Source organism: Lissotriton vulgaris, chromosome 1_1, assembly GCF_964263255.1.
Source record: "Lissotriton vulgaris chromosome 1_1, aLisVul1.2, whole genome shotgun sequence".
Taxonomy (NCBI): domain Eukaryota; kingdom Metazoa; phylum Chordata; class Amphibia; order Caudata; family Salamandridae; genus Lissotriton; species Lissotriton vulgaris.
In genome coordinates this window covers 1,129,805,585-1,129,820,622 of record NC_141685.1, presented here as the reverse complement: position 1 = coordinate 1,129,820,622, position 15,038 = coordinate 1,129,805,585, and the positions used below count along the sequence as shown (strand labels likewise).

The following is a 15,038-nucleotide window of genomic DNA, read 5'->3' as shown; positions in this document are numbered from 1 at the left end:
GATATGCCATCAGACAGATCTTGCCTTTTTGGTATGAAGGCTGATTCAGCACTGGAACGCTTCAAAGAAAGCTGGGCCACAACAAATTCCTTAGGCTTTTCTACTCCAGCAAGACAGTGCCCTAGGCAATTTTGCCACTTTCAAGGAGACAATGTCCGTCCAGGCCACCAGGGGCAGCAAACTTCCCCGTCCTTTTCCCCTGCATTATCAGCTAGCAAGCTTCTTTAGTTTGTCCTTAGGGGCTCACAACCACCCTGTGGGAGGCAGGATCAGACATTTCCTACAAGGGTGGCAAAATTTAACATCCGAGAGGTGGGTCTTTCAGATAGTTCAATGAGGCTATTCTCTACCATTCCTTTCCTACCGGCCACATTTTCTGACAACATCAGAGGAGCACCTGACCATCTTTTTTCAAGAGGTTCAAACTCTTTTTTCTGACGGAGCCATAGAAGGTGGTTCTGTCCCTCAAAATAGGGACTGGCTGTTACTTCCACTATTTCCTTGTACCGAAGAACGACTTGACATTTTCGTCCTATTTTAGATCTCCACCACTGAAAGTCTTCTTGCGGAAGGACAAATTCAAGATGCTCACATTGACCCAGGTTCTGTCTGCCTGGATCCGGATGACTAGATAGTGGCTTTGTTCCTGTAAGATGCCTGTTTTCATGCATCCATTCTGCAGTCCCACAGACACTACTTGCAGTTCAAGGTGAGTCAGGCGTATTTTCAGTTTGCTGTGCTCACTTGCCTCCATCACAACAAGTCCAGGACTATGATAACCATGTTTAATCCTTTGTCCTGGGTGTCAGTGAGAGTTGCTCTGAGGCTTATGGGCCTCTTGGCCCCCTGCATCCTGCTCGTCGACTATGCAAGGTGGCATATGAGGGCTGTGCAGTTGAAGGCCCAGCACCAAGTGAACCTGTCTGATTCCATTCAGGTTTTGGAAGAAAAGTGCTAAAGACTTACAGTGGTAGCTGCTTGACTGCAATTGGATCAGCAACAGGCCCCTTCCCTTCCCCCATCCAGAGTTGTCAGTGGTGAAGGGTGCGTCAATTGCTGGCTTGGGGAAGTCATGGGAGAGGGAGAGATCAGAGGACACTGTTCTCTAGAGGAGACAATCTCCACACCAACCCGTTGCATTTACAGGCCATTCACCTAGTGCTTAAATCGTTCCTACCAGCCATCAAAGGAAGGATGGGCTGGTTCAGGTTCTCTCAGACAGTACCCCCACCATGTGGTACTGCAACAAGCAGGGTAGGGTGGTGTCCTGGATCCAGTGCCAAGAGGCACTTCGTCCTGGAACTGGCTAGAGCTTCAGGACATGTCCCTGGTCATGAACCACCTGGTGGGACCTTTGAATAACAGGATGGATGAACTCAGCCGGCGGCTCCTGGTGGACTCCCGATGGTGGTTACATCCCGAGGTGGCGTCTTCCAGAGGGAGTGCCTTGGCTAGATCTTAACACCAGCTTAGAGAACATGCAGTGTCAAATATTTTGCGCACTAGAGATTCCAAGAAGACGCTCTCAGGAGCATTCCAGATTCTCGCTCTTACCTCTTCTGTCCAGAGTTCTGAAAAAGAAAAAAATCAGGAACGACCAGGTCCAAGCCATCTTAGTGGCTTCCAATTGGGCAAGGAAAGTGTGGAGCCTGGAACGTCTGGGCATTAGCATTTGTCCTCTGATCAGCTTGCCCCTTTAGGAGGATCTCTTGTCACAGCGGCAGGGCAGGGTCCTTCACTCAAACCCATGCAATCTGCACCTCCAGGCATGGAGATTGAGCGGCGGCAGTTGACTGCATTCGATCTTCCTCTCAAAGTTGTGGATTTCACCTTGCTGCCAGGCATTCTACTACAAAGTCTGTCAACTCTGGGACAAGTTTGTGGTCTGGTGTGGCCACAGCAATACAGACATGTTACAGGTCAAACTGTTGAATGTCTTGTTGTCTGTTTTACTTCTGGCCCAGGAAGGATTGCAGTGTGCACCATTAAAGATTATTTGTCTGTCCTTTCGGCCTTTTTGCATTCGCCAGACCAACTGTCCTTGTTCAAATCATTTGTTGTGAGGAGATTTCTAAAAGTCTAGACACATGTTTTCCCCCGGACCCTTTGTGCTGCCACAGTGGGATTTCAGTTTGGTCTTCAGTTTCTTCATGAGCACTCTCTTTGAGCTGATGCACAGCTGCTTACGATGCCTCCTGACTCTGAAGACTGTATTCCTTGTTGTGATAACTTCAGCTTGCTGTGCATGTGAACTCCAGATTCTCTCATTGCAGCCGCCTTGCACCAACTTTTTCCCCAGATAAAGTATTGTTGAGGACTATGGAGGCCTGTTTGCAGAAGGTCAGGACTTCTTTTCACATTGGGCAACCCATCTCTTTCTTTACGTTCTTTGCCCGGCCTCACCCCTAGACAGAGGAAGAGAGATTCCATTGGTTGACCCTGAAAAGTGTCTTGAGCTTTTACATCACTTGCATCAAAGTCCATCGGGTGGATGATCAACTTTTTGTGGAGTTCTCTGGGCAAAGAATGGCAAGGCAGTGCAGAAAAGGAGTATGTCAAGGTGGATAGTCCTCCGCATAAGATCTGCTAAGCATCAGCCTCCAGAAGGACTGACAGCCCATTCCACCAGGCCGAAGTCTGCTACCACTGCGTTGGCATGCATAGAGATTGATCTCAATTTCTGTCAGGCAGAGACTAGGGTATGATTGCACTTGTTCATGAAGCACCACAGCCTTGACAGCCAGGTCCAATGGGAAGGGCATTCCACCTGCTCGGTCCTTCAGTACTTTTTAAACAGATCCATTTCACAGACCCTACACTTTGGGGCGTACTGCTTCGGCATATATTCTAAAGGCACGGAATCAACAATTAGAAGTATTCATCAAAAAAACAAGTTACTTGCCTTCAGTTACACTCTGTCTGATTAATACTGTATCTAACTGCAGATTCCTCACTGCTCTCACTTCTTCCCCTTCTGTGGAATAGTCTATTTTTCCAATCCAAAAAGGTCCCAAATTAAAGATCTGCACATTGCTACCTCTGATTATTGTTGGGCTTCATGTCCAATGGCATGGACAAGGTCAAGAAAGAAAGTGATGTTGACGTGCAGGGGTGGCTCTTATATGCAGCAAGAGCATCACTTCTGGAGAGGAATGATGTCAACACGGAGCCTCACAGTGCCACCTAACGGCATGCCCTAGCAATGCTGTTTGTTATGTACTCCAAATCCAGTCTGGCAGCGAATATTCTAATGGTGGGGAATTTGCGGTTAGATAGCATATCCATCAGACACAGCATTACAAAGGGTCAGTAACTTCTACTTCCTATCCCTTTTGATGGTGTTCTTCTTAGTTAATACTCTAGAGCAATGGTACTCAAAGTATGGCCGGGGGCATGCCTGCGGCCCGGGTGACTTTTTCTTGTGGCCTGGTAATCTTCTGGTGAAGCAAGCAGCAGCGACTCCTCCATTAGGGCGGAGAAACGCCGCCCCTGCCACCATGCGCAAATAGAACGATAATAAAAGGGGCTTTAAACCCGTTTTATTATTGTTTTATTTAAATTCCCATGGACCCACCCCAGGACTCTGACGAGTCTTGGGGGTGGGTCCAGGGGATGACACTGCGGTGGGGGAGCGGTAGTGCACTCCCATCTCTGCGCATGAGGGTTTGGCCGACATCTGAGGCCGGCCAAACCCTCATGCACAGTGAAGCGTTCTCCTTTCCTAGCTGTGTTTCTGGGGCTAGAGAAAGCAGGCACAGGCTTCCAGTCTGCCTGCAAGCGTGTCCCAGCTCTCAGGCCAATCCTGACGCTACTTTCGTGTAGCGTCATGATTGGCCGCATTGCACTCCGGGAGACATTGCCCAGATGACGGAAGGGTGCAATGCAGTGGACGGCATGACGATCAGTTAGCTTTTTGAAATTATTATTCCCTCCTCCCCCACCCCCCATCTCCCTCCTCCGGCCTGCCCCTCCCCCCACTTTGCAGGGGACTGGCTGCTACTGTTACCAAGAAAGAAAAATACTCCAGATCCGTTGCTGACTTTTTCTGGTAGCTTAGCAACACCGTAATGACGTTGAGGGCTTTGTTTCTATAGTTTCTATAGTCAGTTCAGCATGTTTTATCAGCAGGGCTGCCCTGCTCATAGAGCAAGCATTAATCATTGTAGAAAAAAAGCCTAGAATAAAAATAAAAAATAAACGATGTTGGAAAGGCACATCCTTTGTGCAGTACCTGAATATAAAATATAATGCAAATACCTCAATTAAGAAGCAGGTGAAACATATCTGTGGAAATGCAAGATTTTGGTAGGAAAGCTGATTTAGTTAATGCAATCACTACTGAATGCACACGTGTATGTGTATAACCACAGGGTCACTGAGATGCATTGTGGTTAGTGCACTGTAGAAAAGTGATGTGCACATATAATGCTACAAGTCCCTTCCAGTGACAGTAAGCGCTGTGAATATGAATGGCATTAGTTTATAAATGTATTACATACAGTATAACGTACCCTGCAACATAAACTTCTGAAAAATGCGCAAAAAAAAAGATTTTAAAGAAAGCATTTTCTAGTAATCTTTTAAAAGGTTTTTTTCTTTTCTGTCGGGATAATCCCCCATCCTACCCGTACTCCCTGGTGATGCCACGGCATCGACGAGCACCTCGGGCGCACTCCAAACTGTACATTTTTGCCCCCGAGAAAATGTTTGAGAGTACCCATGCTCTAGTAGTTGAGTTACCTTGTCATTGCCTATTTTTAGGGTACAATTTAGCTTCCAACTGGCTTCCTCAGTTGATTGTCGCAGTGTGTGGCTCTTTCCTGTGCATAAATATGTTTCAGCCAGTAGTGGGTTGTGCTGGCCCACTGTGGCATAAACATAGTTACCATTACTCCTTCTCTTGGTCAGGAAGTATTTCAGTCCTACAGGTAACTATATGTGCCCTGTGCTAGGTGGGTGGATCTGTGTATGTGAAGCCACATCACTTAGTAACATGGTAAGTTAGCAGACTTTCAAATGTTGGCCACAGAAAGGCTCACTTATATTTCTGTCTCCAGCAGCGATGCCGGCGAGAAGAGAGAAGATGAGGAGATCCTGGAAACCGACCGGAAATCATATAGCTGGAGCACCAAAGAGGAAGCAAAGCAATCTTTTAAGGAGCTCCTGAAAGATATGGTATGTTTACAGAGGGCTCAGTGGGATTGCTTGAGAGGGATTGTTTGTTCAGGATAAAGACCTGATCAGGGGATGTTTGAGCTTTGCGTGAGATGAGTGAGAGCAGGAGGGCTGAGAACAGGAATAGGAGCAAGGTGTTAAGCCTAGCAGGATACCTGACATGCATTATCTATGAACCCCCTGCTCATGCATCCGTGCCCACAGTCAGACTAGAGAAGGGGAATGTGGGATGGATAAGAGGGGTGCTTTGAAAGAAGGCTTTCAGATTCCCACGTGAGGCCGCTGCATGCGTTTTTACTGTTGAGTACTGGTGCCATCCTCTCCATGGTCTAAACTTGTGAAGGTGTGGCCCTTGTCCGGCTGAGCACTGACATAGGCCCAGTCACAAAGGGCAGTGCGTGGGTGGCCAGGGTAAGCGCTGCATGTTGGCCATACAGTGAGGTAGAGCGTCCCACCATTAACTTAATGCGCCCGCTGCGGGGACTGTCTTGAAAACAATGCAATGGAGGATTCATCTTCACTGAGATGTTTTATTGCAGGGTGTTCTTTCCAATGCATCATGGGAACAAGCAATGAAGATGATAATTAATGATCCTCGATACAGGTGGGCACCGATAGGGCACGATGGGATTCTTTAGATGGCGGACGGATCCCAGGTGAAATCAGTGAGGATCACAACCTCATTAGGGCCAGAGGAAAGGTTGGCCTGCTGGTTGAGACTGTGGAGTGGGAATTAGTTGATTATGGGTGTGTATCTCAGCTCCCCACGCAAACATTTTGATCTTGGGAAAGTTATTTTAACTTACTGCATCTAGGCTGAATTCACTATAATGCAACATTCCACCACCACATCAGTCCCCTCTACAACCAAGAACATGCCGAGAAACTTGTTGAGGTGAACTGCAGAAGCACTGTTTGAAAACTACCCCAGTCGCAGGTAATGTGTTCCTACTACTGGAGTCCAGAGATGCTCCTAGCCCAAGGATATAACAAAATATATCTACAGACTAATTAGATTCTTGTAAAATATTAACAATTTCATTGAATGCTTGGTGGCGTGTCACTGTGTAAGTATGACTATGTAACATGATTATGGATTGTGTAACGCTTCTTCTGTTGTGACTCCGCGTGTTACTTCAGTGAGTGAGTGTGGTATTCTCTTATGTTATCATTGATTATTTAGTGTTTCCTTCTTTTATCACTGAATGTGTAACATTTGATTCTGTCAGTACTGGGTGCGTAGCGTTCTTGTTTGTTATCTCCGAGTACATAACATTCCTTTCTGTTATCAGTAGGTGTGTAATATTTCTTCCTCTGCTGTTGAGTGTGGAATGTTCTTCTTTATTATGATTGAGTTTAACTATATCTTCTTTTATCACTGAGTGTGTATGCCTCTCTTCTGTTGCGTTACAGACTGTATGGTATTTCTTTCTTTTATCCCCAGGTGTGTATCCCTTCAGGTTTCACTGATTTTGTGATGTTCCTTTTAATTTTTTGAGTGTGGAACATTCGTTTTTGTAATACTTGAATGTGTAACTCTCTCTTCTTTTACTGATAAGTGTTTAGTTCTTGCCTTTTGGTAGTAGAAAGTATGCAACCCAAACATCTAGTCCCTCTGACTTTGTAACTTTTTTTATCCCTGAATGTGTAACATTCCTTTATGTTATCATGGTTTGTAGCTTTCCCTTCTATTATCCTGTATCTCCGAGTGTGTAAAATTCTTTGTAATCCCAGAGTGTGTAAATCCCCATTTTATAATCATGATGTGTATAGAACACGCTCTTCTGAATATCAGACATTTATATATCTATACTACTATTATAAAGAGAGAACTGTGAACCTTTGAGGCGGGTAAACTCCAGAAGTACAGCACCAATCATAACACCCAATACAGCGTTGTAAAGGGGAGTTCCAGGAGATGGACATAGGCTATACATCTGGCCACCATATACATTAGAAAGGTAACATAACATAGGGGGGTAAAGTAGTCCCCGAAAGTAGTCCCTTCTGTGAGTGGGCGTCAATGGGGGGCGTGGCGTGTGCCGTCTCATCGAGCTGAAAGTTTGCCACCTTCACTACATTGGGCGTGTCGTGGGCGTCGTAGCGTTATGTTAGAAACTACAGTGGCCGTGTCATGGGCGTCATTGGGGGCGTGGCGTGTGCCGTCTCATCGAGCTCAACCTTCACTACAGTGGGCGACGTCGTGGGCGTTGGGGGCCTTATGGTGGACCATTGCCGCGGGATACAATCAATCAATGTGGCCGTCAATCATATAGCCGTATGACAATAGCTGTTAGCCGCCTGCATCACGCCCCCTGAGAATAGTGTTCAACGCACCCTGACAACGTCACACGCCGCCTGCATCACGCACCCAAAGAATAGCGTTCGACGCACCCTGACAACGTCACACGCCGCCTGCATCATGCCCACTGACATTAGCCTTCGCCACGATCGCTGCAACGGAAACACAGGTTCGGGATTCAGCGTTAACTTAAAACTCGAAAAGTAAGTTACGTAAGCATTTAACACATTCTCTTTTTATGCCCGGACAACGTCTGGACGGGCTGCTAGTATATATATATATATATATATATATATATGCAGGTCCACAAAACGTAGCAGCGCTACGTAAAATGCACTCCCCTCGAGATACCAGGAAAAAAGTTCTCAGCAAACTGTGCTATTCCCAAAATCCATATTTATTTAAAGTGCAGCATCGTGATAAGTCATGGAAACACAACCCAACGCGTTTCGGCGAGGAAAATCGCCTTGGTCACGGGTAGTTACAAATCCAATGAGCAGACATTTAAATAAAGTTTCAACGTGATAAGTGCAACATAAACAAAGGACTCATTGCTTGTTTGTAGCGGCCATCTTTGAATGGAGTGTACATTCATTAGTCTCATAGTTCAAAGGAACAAGAATATGTTTGAGAGGCACCTTCTCTAAATAAAAAAGCATTTGGCATAAATAAGCCCATCATTGCCACTTATCTAATGACCTGACATGCAAAGGGAAAATAACAGAAAAGGTCAAATGCGCGTTCAAAGTTCACGCTAACATCTTAACTTAGAAAAACATCCGGTTTCTAAATTCCCCTTTAAATTCAAACTATCAATGAAACATCAGTTCAGCAATAAACTCATATATACACAACCCCAAGTGAGGTTTTGCATTCTGTCGTGTTAGTTTACCTAGGTTATTTTTTAACCAACATACATTCTTGGTCTCTATTTAAATAATTTTCTGTTCTCTGAAACATTACAATGTCCAACTACAGTAGGTTGACTTAACAGAAAAGTGCCCGATAAGTTCAGTGCGTTAGATGCTATAAGTGGAATCCCAAGTGAGATATACTGTATAAGGCAGTCATTCGTATCAATCCAAGTGTATATAGTCTTAGACGGATGTTTCTCCCTGTGCATCATAACATAGTCAGTACCTATAAGTGAAACACAAAAGAAAAGGTGCCAGTCAGAATCTCTCTCATGCATAACCAGAGGCTAATAATTTAAGCTATGAGTCTTATACTGAGTGAGTGAAAGTGATGAAACAAAATTAAAATAACAGAATACATTTAAAAACATCGGAAGGCACTAACAAGACCAAGGGCTAAAAACCAATTTGCAGTTCTAATTACATTCACAGCAAGTAATTTGTTAACCATATCAAGACTGCAATTTACATTAATCACCTAGATGCCATTTCATTTCTTCCTCCGAATTTAAACCCCTAGGCATCAGGGTGTCGAGCTCAATAATATACCTGTTCTCCATCTGTCTTAATTTGCGGATCTTATCACCACCTCCCCTCATGGCAGGGAGCTTGTCAATTACGAAGAACTTGAGCAGATTTCTGTTGCTCTTGTGTTGTTCTTCGAAATGACGTGCGATGGGCGAGGTTTGATCTTTGTTTTCAATAGATCTCATGTGTTCAAGGACACGTTTCTTGGCAGGGAACATAGTGCTCCCTACGTATTTCCTTGAACACGGGCATGTCAAAACATACACGCAAAATTCAGATAAGCATGTTAGATGTTTGTTGATAGGCTTTTCCACTGCCTCAACCGGAAAGAAGACTTTCTTGATGTTTTGACTATACCTGCACGCTTTGCATTTCATGCAGGTATAGAAACCTTTGATGTCACTTGATTTAGTTGTGTTCATGCTTACCTCATTTCTGCTCAATTTGTCCTTGAGGGAATGTGCTTTTCTGTAAGTCATACTGGGGTTCTCACCTAGGACTTCAATCAGAGTAGGTTCCGTTCTCAGGACACTCCAATGGTGTTTAAAGATATTAAATACTTGCCATGATTTGGAGTGAAAAGTAGAAATATGTCTAACTACTTCTGTTGTTTTTACAGTTTCCGGATTTACATTACTCGTTAGCAGGGATTGGTGGCTGATTTCACTGGCCTTTTTAAAAGCAGCATCTGTGATAGAGGATTGATATCCCCTCTCAACAAAGCGCTTCCTCATGCATACACTTTCAGTCATGAAATCTTCTTCCGTACTACAATTCCTCCGAGCCCGGAGGAATTCCCCAAAAGGAATGCTTTTGATCAAGGTTTTCGGGTGTCCACTGTCCGCGTGCAGCAGGGTATTACCCGCAGTTTCCTTGCGGTATAAGGAGGTTGTAAGCTTTCTATTCAACACTTTCACATGTAGATCCAGAAATACCATGTTCTGGGTATCCATGTGACCTTCCAACCGGACATTGAGGTCATTTCTGTTTAGATCTGCCACAAAACTTTCTGCTTCACTCTGTGTCCCGTCCCAGATGATGAAGAGATCATCAATGTAGCGTAGCCACATTTTCACATGGCCGCGGTACATTGGATGAGTCCTTTCTACCTGCTGCTCCCAGTTTGCCATGAAAAGATTAGCAAAACTTGGAGCAAAGCAAGTTCCCATCGCCGTCCCCTGCCGTTGTCTAAAGTAGACATCGTTGAAGACGAAAAAATTGTGTTCCAGACAAAATCTGATCATTTGGATTATCATCTCAGAATGATTCAGATAGGAGATAGATCTGGTGCACAAGAATTTCCAACATGCTCCAATGCCATCTTCATGTCTAATGGAAGTATACAAACTGCATACGTCTAATGAGATGAGTAAGCAGCCATCCTGCCATTCAAAGTTGGTGATTTTATTGATAAAATCCCTACTGTCTTTTAAGTACGATGGTACATTCTCAACGAATGGTCTAAAAAAGAAGTCAATGTATCTTGATGTGTTCTCTAAAAGAGAACCAATCGAAGATACTATCGGCCTGCCGGGGAGGTTTTTTGGGTCTTTGTGTAACTTAGGCAGTAAATATATATATATATATATATATATATATATATATATATATATATATATATATTAATCCTCAGTTTGCTTGGAAGCATAACGCGCACTCAGTAGTATAGATGCTCAGATTTGTATTTCTCAGAAAACGTTGTGACTTAGTGTTGAGACGCGTAACGTTTTCTGAGAAATAAAAATCTGAGCATCTATACTACTGAGTGCGCGTTATGCTTCCAAGCAAACTGAGGATTAAAATTATTCGTTCGGCATTTGGGTTCGCTGAAAAACGCGCCACCTGACTAAGGGAGCAGGATCCCGGAAGGACCCTTCTTCGGAGCAGACTGATATATATATATATTACTGCTTCTCATTACGCCAGGTCGTGCACTCCAGCACGGGTGCATGTTGCGAGGGGCGTTCCTCGCTAGTATCACGGCTCCTTTTTCTTTTGTCTTAAGTAAAGAAAACAGCACTCACGGGAGTAGGATCAGTGTTTTTTATTTCGACCCTTCGAGCACCAGACGCGTTTCAGCTCCTGCCTTTGTCAGTGGTACAAAGGCAGGAGCCGAAACGCGTCTGGTGCTCGAAGGGTCGAAATAAAAAACGCTGATCCTACTCCAGTGAGTGCTGTTTTCTTTACTTAACGTTATAGTGAACAAAACGGTCCTTAGCTTAATTCAAGATCAACAAACCAATGCTGTATGGAAACACAATGGAAAACTATACGTGTTATAAAATTTCCAAACCCAGCCGGGAAAGGAGTTTATTTTATAAAGAAGCAATGTTCAATTCAGTAATACAATCGTAATTACAAGACACAAGCCTGTGTCGTACATGAAAAGAAGGAAACAGAAAGATAGCATAAGGGTGAAAGGGGTGTCTATCAGGCAAAGAGCGAGAGCAAGGACAGGGTACTGTTTATAGGTAAAAAATCAATCACAGTATCGCCTGGAGTGGAATATAAACAATCTTATTCATCAATGTTGTAAATATGAACCCACTCATGGGTGTCGACGTTTCGATCCCTAATTGCTCTGTAAGATACATGGGATCATCATCAGGACATTTGTAATGAACAAGACATGCCTGATTGTAAAAGAAGCCTGTTCAGGAGAAAATGAAGAGAAAGAAATATGTTTCAGACAATTTCAGAGTAGTTTGCAGACGCATGCTAACCATGTATCGAAAACGCAGTGTGTGACCAAGTGCATGGTGTATGTGACTTAATCAATCATCAAGCAACAACATTTTCAAGTTCCTCGGAATCGCAGTGGCGTGCGTGAGTGGTTGCGAGAATTAGCGTGAAATGACGTGATTGTGAACCATTCAAATTATGGCCTGCTGGGTATGGGGATTGTAACTAGGAAATGTCAAGGCTAGCACAGTGGCGTGGAGTGAGGGCGAGGGTGGCATTTAAATCGAGTGCGGTGGGCCGTGTGAACACCTCGGGGCCAAACTGCTAGGGACAGGATCAAGGTGGAATGCCCAAGTTTCAACAGTAGCACAACCCATGATTTCTTAAATAATGAGGTTACATGCGGACAACGTACCACGCAGAGGGATGACAAGGTGGTTTCTTCGGAGGTCCGGACGCAATAGGTATAGTAGGATACTTAACCCGTATTGGTCGTTTCCAACCGCGGAAATGGCGCTGAAAACAGAGAGGTGCATTTAATACCGGGCTACGAGGGGGGCTATGTGACTCAGAGCAGCGGCGGTATAGCTTACCTTGAGGTGCTCAAATTGGCAAGCCCACCAGGGTTTCTTTTGAACAAAAAAAATATATAAAAATAATATGTGTAGGTATCATGGACCATACACGTGGGATCCCAACAATGGGGATTTGGACGCTGTAAGGTAAAGAGTAAGGAGTGCATCAGTATCAGCCAACGGGCGGGTCATAGCCAAACAATTTGGACGCTCCACAATTACTTACTCAGTCCCGATGAGGACTCGTCTTCCCGTGGCTCCTCGGTCGATGCCGAATGCAAGTCAGTGGACTGCGAGAGCACGCCGAGATAGTAGCACGCCGCGCAGGTCACATGACCTGCAATACGGGTGTCAAGCCTTAGAGGCGGGCTGTCTACTGCGGGAGCCATTTTGTAATGGCTAAATACGGGGGCAGGGGCGCCAGTGAAGACAAAGTGATAGTGCCAAGGTGACTTTTAGAAACGGTGAAAGTTTAGTAAAAACACATTACACAACCAGTCAGTAATTTCGCTTCCAGGAGATCATGATTATTTATATTTACAGTTTGTCCTGTTGTCATGGAGTATTCATTGTGCAGCATCAAACCGGAGGGTTAGGCCATTACTGTCTTATCTCATGAATTCTTTGTTCACTGTTCAATCAAAGCAACGTAGTCCAGTCCTCACTTCGATTGAGCCCAGTCCGAATAGTATTGAATTGAATGATGGATTTCAATTCCTCACGATTTAGCAGCTGCTGTAGGTTACCGCCCCTCTGTGGTAGTTTGACAGATTTCAGGACTGTCCAATGGAGGTCATCCGCTGTATGCTTCATGCTGGCATAGTGTTCAACAAGGGGTGCATTTGGAGTGCCACACCTAATGCGGCTTCGATGCTGACTTATTCTGGTCCTTATTTTTTGAGTGGTTTGGCCCACATACATTCGCGGGCACGGACATAGAATCGCATAAATCAAATTGTGACTATTACAGTTTGTGAAGTCTTTTAAATCAACTGTGATGTGTAGTTTTCTTTACTTAAGACAAAAGAAAAAGGAGCCGTGATATATATATATATATATATATATATATATATATATACACACACACTCACTCCACACACATATATATGAATATCAGACTATACCACTACATTGCACAGTAAAGGCATACGTTGTAAAGTCCTGCACAATATTACAACACGTTGTAAAGGTCAACACATTGTGTGTGTATGTGTATTATATATATATATATATATATATATATACATATATATGTATGTACGGGGAGATTAAAATTATTTGTGCACAATTGGTCTTGATTTTCCTTAGAACTCAACTCAGGGAGGTAGTGGTGGGAACTCATACAGGGGAAAAGTGTCCCATCGCAGTTGGAACGCATCTCCCATTGACATACGTGGATGAAACCCAGATGTGAAGTAGTTTTGACTATGTGTGTTCTGGACGGTGGCAAACGGATCAAACCAGGGCATGCCCAACTGATCGAAAATGCTGTTGCCACTTTAGGGTGGAGAGGCTACTCTTAATCCGTCAACCAAAATCTGCTCTGGCATTCAAAGTTCCTGCTAGATTTTGTTATCATTCTTTTTATTTCAACATTGAACAACAAAAAAAACACTTCCACAGTGTAAGCCTCACTGGTCCACCTAAAGCATAACAAGACCATCATCTCAAGATAGTTTGTCCTCACCCCACCTATATACCTTTAAATAATTCAGAGACATTGATCAAGTGCTACATTCCATTTTTTGTGATACTTATTTAAACATCCACACCAACAGCTATTCTCTACCTGTGAGAGCCTCTGCAGCAATCCAAAGCCTGGAATGTCTCCCTTTGCCACTAACAAACCAATTACAAACACTTTCCTAGTCCCGGGAAAGTCTGCACCCCTCTATTCGATACCCATAAGTGCATGTTGACGATCAGGTTTCAAACTAGTATCTATGGTGTCACTTAATGTTTTATATATCCTCAACCAGTAGCGTTTGATCGCTGTGCAAGCCTGGAACAATGTGAACGACTTTTGCTCTATCTTGCTGGCAACTGGGGCATCGATGGTCCTGCCTTCTCCCCATATTCCAAAGTTTAGTAGGGTCAGAGGAGGTGCAACTAGAGTCAAATTTCAGGGGGGGTGGAGGGGGGGGGAGTAAGAAAAAAGTTCGAAGAGGGCTGATTCTGCAGGCAAAAGGCAGAGTGGAGCTGCAGGGGCTCTAAGCAGGAGTTAAACATCAAGCTTCATTAACAAGCAAAAGGTCTTTTAAACACCTGTGAAGTACTCGGGTGCGGATGTGTGTGTGCCCGGGAAGCTGTCTCCTCCCGGGCTGACTCACACGACGGGGGGCTGAAGCCCTTTGAGCCCAATGGGTGTTGGGCACCTGAGTAGGGTCATAATATAGTCTGTGAAAATATTAGAATTGTATAAACCTCAGTTTGGCAGAGATGGAGAGGCATCATGCAACCATCTTGGCCTCACACCACTCACCATCCTTATGGACATCCACATCCTGCTGCCACGTAGACCTCAAGCTGATCAGGGTGAGCAAGGAGTTCATCAACATGGCCCTTCTTGTGCAGGATGTAATTTTTCCCTTTAATTGTGCATATATTTTAATTTGGCAAACCTGCCTGCACATCCCCAACTTTCAAGATGTCAATCAGATCCCATTGCCTGAATACCTTCAAGCCATGTGAGAGCCAGGTACCCTGCCAAAAAGTTAGGTTTCCCCAGTTATTATTTTAAACCACTGAATGTGCTTCAAGGCACAGTGCCAGTAAATGAAAGAGGTTGTGGTCAGTTGGGCACCCCATAGGGATGGAGGAGCCATAGAGTATTGTCTCTAGGTTCCAGGCCTGTACAAGATT

The 15,038-nt window shown here is 44.4% G+C and overlaps 1 protein-coding gene across 1 annotated transcript in view; it reads left to right on the top strand.

Annotated features, from left to right (window-relative positions):
* Positions 1 to 15,038, top strand: part of LOC147748761 (pre-mRNA-processing factor 40 homolog B-like) — a 146,360-nt gene that overhangs the window by 23,287 nt on the left and 108,035 nt on the right. Inside the window, exons 8-9 of the mRNA XM_086928428.1 lie at positions 5,061 to 5,175; positions 5,715 to 5,779. Coding sequence (XP_086784554.1) covers positions 5,061 to 5,175; positions 5,715 to 5,779 — 180 coding nt within the window. The remainder of the gene's footprint in view (positions 1 to 5,060; positions 5,176 to 5,714; positions 5,780 to 15,038) is intronic.